Source organism: Lipophrys pholis, assembly GCF_963383615.2.
Source record: "Lipophrys pholis genome assembly, chromosome: 2".
Lineage (NCBI taxonomy): Eukaryota > Metazoa > Chordata > Actinopteri > Blenniiformes > Blenniidae > Lipophrys > Lipophrys pholis.
The window spans coordinates 213,840-219,102 of record NC_137636.1 but is presented as its reverse complement, the minus strand read 5'-3'; the positions used below and the strand labels follow the sequence as shown (position 1 = coordinate 219,102).

At 45.2% G+C, this 5,263-nt stretch overlaps 1 protein-coding gene across 1 annotated transcript; it reads left to right on the top strand.

Moving 5' to 3' along the window:
* The first annotated feature begins 594 nt into the window (after positions 1-594).
* On the top strand, positions 595-4,455 carry chst1 (carbohydrate (keratan sulfate Gal-6) sulfotransferase 1). Its single transcript, XM_080491854.1, has 2 exons — positions 595-892; positions 2,314-4,455. Exon 2 carries the CDS (start codon positions 2,361-2,363, stop codon positions 3,645-3,647), a length of 1,287 nt encoding a protein of 428 aa, XP_080347980.1. The 5' UTR covers positions 595-892; positions 2,314-2,360; the 3' UTR covers positions 3,648-4,455.
* Positions 4,456-5,263: the final 808 nt, after the last annotated feature.

Here is a 5,263-nt window from a genome sequence, read left to right as displayed (position 1 = left end):
AAAGCCCGGCCACCCCAGCAGACTTGTCAGATAACATGCGAGATGATAACAGAGCTAATGCCAACATGCCTGACGTGCCTGGAACAACAAGAATAATAACAAGAATAAAGGAAATGAAGAAAAACATGCATTTCTATGAAAATGGTTTGATGGAAACACTGGCAATATTTGCTTGTGTGTGGGTGTGAGGATAATGTGGGTGTGTGTGTGTGTGTGTGTGTGTGTGTTGGGGGGGGGGGGGGGGGGCAGGTGGAAAAGGGGAGGGGTCTGGGGTGGTCCAGACAGTTGGTCCTTGTGTACCTCACACACACACTCAGCCTCTGCGCATCATTTAAGGGAGCTCGGCTGTTGCTTTCAGCGGCAGTCTCTCTCTCTCTCTCTCTCTCTCTCTCTCTCTCTCTCTCTCTCTCTCTCTCTCTCTCTCTCTCTCTCTCTCTCTCTCTCTCTCTCTCTCTCTCTCTCTCTCTCTCTCTCTCTCTCTCTCTCTCTCTCTCGCTCTCTCTCTCTCTCTCGCTCTCTCGCTCTCTCTCTCTCTCTCTCTCTCTCTCTCCGCCCGGCTGCTCAGTAATACCACAGCTCCTCCAACTCTTTTATTCCCCTCACACACACACACACACACACACGTATGTATATGTATGTATGCGTTTGGATTTCCTGGTTCCACCTTTGTCCGCCTCCTGCTTCATCCCAGTCAAGCAGCCGCTGAACTTGATCGCGTCTCCGCGCAGATCCATGGAATCGACGGCTCTCCCCGGCGCGGCGCATTCATCCTCTCTCCAGAGCGCACGGAGGAAGAAAACGCTTCAGGACTAAAGGAGGGAAGAAAAGAAATACATGGAAACCGAATGGGGTTTCATGGACGCATCATGAGAAGACTCTAACTACTAACAAGGTAGAACTGAGCGTTGTACTTTAACATCACCCAATTACGCGAGCTTGATTCGTCATGTTATTCATCCACACTGGGTGGGATTCGCTCGTCTTCTGCTGGATGTTGTCTTATCGCAGCATTTGGGGGAGGAAAGGGATGTCTGCATCACGGAGGATCAGCGGTGTTTAAGAGGGGGTGGGGGGGTGGGGGTGGGGGTGCGGGTGGGGGGGGGGGGTCTTTTCCTTCATAAACCTGCCTCATATCAGCCTAACTCATCTGTGTTGCCAGTATTCTGAGTATGTAGAAAACCCATCATCATTCTCACCCTCCCTCTCACACAAGCAGATGGCTGGAGACTCAATCTGGCCAGAGTAAACACATCTAATATACGGTTATGAAACGTTATTTATCTATTTATTTATTTTATCTATTTATTTATTTACACATTTTTCATATTTTAAAGCGGCAAAATTCGATATGATTTAAGAAACGACTGCGTGATTTGAATGTATTTCTCTGGTGAGCCATTATTTTACTTAAATAAATAAAGTTTCCTGCATCAAGGCTACAGCTGATATTTGTTATTTAAAAAATATCCATGTACATTTTCTCCTGGATGATTTAAACCTTCCCATACAGCACATGAGTCCCCTTGATGTGACATTGGCAGCGCAGCTTGAAACTATTATTTACCTTCCTGAAGAAGCTCAGACTTTCTTGTTTTTAAGTGGCATACAGCACTGTGTGCATCGACTCTCCAATCAGGCCAAACTGTTCCTAAAGGAGATGCAGACATGCTGGAACAGAAAGAGGAGCTATAGTGGATACATAGGTTGTACTGCAGAACTTACTTGGTGAAGTAATCTTCAGTATTGATCATTCAACATTGAAAAGTATCAGGAGATTTGTGGATGCAGACATTTCTTATTTGAAGACTCTATGTCCACTGCTGCTGCATGTTTGTCAGTCATAGTCAGCTGATTGCACATACTGTAGTCTCCAAACATAATCTGTTTGGATTTTTTTTGAAAATGAGACACGTCTGACGGCTACAAGCAGATTTAATAGCAAACTGTACCTCAACAAAAAGTTAGTCATTAACTTTTCTGTTATACAAGTACCAAAGTCAATGAAATTATAGTCTCTGCACTTGCAATCAAAAATACCATAATCTTCTTGGTGCATATTATTTGACTTACTGATGATTCCTCAACTCAAAAACCATTATCAGTACAGCCTGTGTGGTTGGTAATTATTGTATCTGCATGAAAGTGTCAATTTATGCTGTAATAATGTGATATATTCATGCGTCAAATTGGCAGCTTTTGTTACTGTAAATAGAGTAAAGTCGTGCACATTTTCCAAACACTGTCGTGAGCTGATGAACTAAAAGTGAAAATTGCTGTTATGATTAAAAAGAAAAAATAATCCTTTGTTCGCAGGGAGGACCTGGCATGGGACCGCTGTTTCTAAATGAAGTGGTTCAGCCATGCAATGTTCCTGGAAGGCAGTGATTCTGCTGGCCTTGGCCTCCATCGCCATCCAGTACACGGCCATCCGGACGCTCACCTCCAAGCCTTTCCAGCTGTGCCCATTGCCCAGCCCCCAGAACTGTGGCCTTGGGGGCCAGGAGACAGAACCGCCCTTTGAGCGTGGAACAGCAGGCGGCGGCGGCTGCGATGACTACCCGTACTTTTCCATCAACGCCACACGCAAAACGCACATCCTGGTGCTGGCCACCACGCGGAGCGGCTCGTCCTTTGTTGGGCAGCTGCTGAACCAGCACCAGGAGGTGTTCTACCTGTTCGAGCCTCTGTATCACGTTCAAACCACGCTGATTCCACGTCTGTCGCACAGTCGCAATGCCGCGGACCGGCGGGTGATGCTGGGCGCGAGTCGAGACCTCTTGCGCAGCCTGTACGGCTGTGACCTCTACTTCCTGGAGAGCTACATCAAGCCGACGCCCGCCAACCACACCACGGACAAACTGTTCCGTCGCGGCGCCAGCCGAGCGCTGTGCCAGCAGCCGGTGTGCGACGCCTTCAGCCCTGCCGACGTGAACCTGGAGGAGGGGGACTGTGTGAAGAAATGTGCGACTCTGAACATGACCTTAGCGACGGAGGCCTGCCGCGAGAAGCGGCACGTGGCAATCAAAATCGTCCGGGTGCCAGAGATCGGAGATTTACGCGCCTTAGTCGAAGACCCACGGCTGAATATCAAAGTAATTCAACTGGTCAGAGACCCGCGCGGCATCCTGTCGTCGCGGATTGAGACATTCAGGGATACATATCGTCTGTGGCGTATTTGGAGGGCCACGGGAAGAAGGCCCTATAATCTAGACTTGAGTCAGCTCACGGTCGTCTGTGAAGACTTCCTCAGTTCTGTTTCCACTGGTCTTAGCCATCCCTACTGGCTAAAAGGGAAGTACATGTTGGTTCGATACGAGGATTTGGCAAGAAATCCGCTTCTAAAGACAAAGGAGATCTACGACTATCTGGGGCTGCCGATGGATAAAACTGTGGAAGACTGGATACATGCAAACACTCGAGGTAGCAATGAGCCCTCAGCCAAACACAAGTTTGGTACGGTGAGGGATTCGGCAGCCAACGCGGAGAGTTGGCGTTTGAAACTGTCTTACGATATGGTAGAATACACGCAGACTGTGTGTCAAAAAGTTCTTCACCAGCTGGGATACAAAGCAGTCAAATCAGCAGAGGAACTGAAGAATATGTCCCTCTCACTGGTGCAGGACAAAACTTTTGTACCTTTTTTGTAACAAAGATAGTTCTCTAATGACTATTTTTGATATATTTATAATTATTGCCTTATAAGTTCCTCTGTTTGTCTGATTTCTGTCATTCTCTTCCTTCAAATTTGCACTAAAAGATTTTTTAATGCACCAAGGGAACTGATGATTCCCCAGCGTTACAGAATAGCACATTTTCAACACAAAGTAATCAAGCAAACTAGTTTACAAGGGTCCCATGATTTGGTTTTTCCATGAAGCGAACCGATACAAGGCACTGTCTTGATTGATTTCCTGTACACAAAGGTATGTTCAACATCGTGGGAATTGGGGAGGGATTTAGAGAAGCCGACATGCTTCTTTTTTGACCTGTGATGGTTTATTTTGACTGTATGAGCCCTGCTGTGCAATAAATAGTGAACGTCGCAGTCAACCTTTACACCATTATGGCATTTCTATACATGTGGGAAGAGAGGAGACTCTTCTGGCAGATGCCACGCTTGCTGAGGATAATTGCAAACAATTAATAGGCTCTCAAGTTAAAGGGACACAATCCCATTGGAGGTCACGAGGATTTACAACCATCTGGAATAGACAAACACAGTAATGAGAGGCAATGCCGAAATGTAGGAAGCTGCAGAAAACATCACTTTTTTCAGGGTTATTACAGCAGAGAAATCATTATTTTTAATATGGATCCAAGTAGACATTGATTCGATACTTTGAAATCTTTATTTAGTGCGTGGTTTTAATTTCCAGTGTCATCGTATTCTAAATTGTTAAGCACTCATTTTCCACAGCCTCTATTGTTTTCAATTAAAATGTTTATGACACTGTTGTCCAGTTGTGATATTGAGTCATCACTTCAAAGGTAAAATTATTCTTTTTTCCAGGTCTCCAAAATAGAAAAAAACAAGCCAGCTTGAAAAACAAAAGTAAAAGAGTGTTTGCATTGTCACTCATGTAAGAAAGCACAGTCTTATGTTGCATCTATGTTTATCTTACAGATGAAAGATTCATAACCGGGGAAGAGATGTCGTTGTTAAACCGGCTGCACTTGCCAATTCCAATTTATTAATTTCTCTCCAGGATGTGTGGATAAACGTGCAGGATGCACTGAGCCACACTCACAAACTCGACATTAGATCACATACAAAGGGTTTACGGTATTGGCTGTCCATCGTCTGGAACTGATCAGTTTGCTGCTGATGTTTCAGCTTGACAATGTTGAGGGTCGGAGGTCACAGCTAAGATACGGCATTCTGTCCTCCACCTTAAAATAACCCTGTCAAGCTTTTAGAAGTGTCACTTTCATCATGAAAAACACAATTCAGGTTAAATATATCAAGTTAGCCACATTTTAAACTTTTCCTGAGAAACTTTGCAAAAAATCCATTTGGCTTTGTTTCATTGGATCTTGGTTTGTCCAGGTAAACACTCCCGCAGTCAGTTTGCAATGTGAAGGCCTGTTTACCAGCTTATGCAGCGTCGAGTTCGGGAAACAGTTAAGAGTGCAAATGCAGTGATCATGTCATGCTGGGCACTGAATTCTGAAGCCTCCTTCTCTGACTGGAGCAGCTGGAAATAGTGTGTGGTGTGCAAAACACAGCGGCACCTGTAAAATGCAGAGTAAGCTCTTTTCAAAG

What these genes read in the sequence shown, in the direction of transcription:
- chst1 (XM_080491854.1), top strand. Translation starts at nt 2,361, where the DNA reads ATGCAATGTTCCTGGAAGGCAGTGATTCTGCTGGCCTTGGCCTCCATC.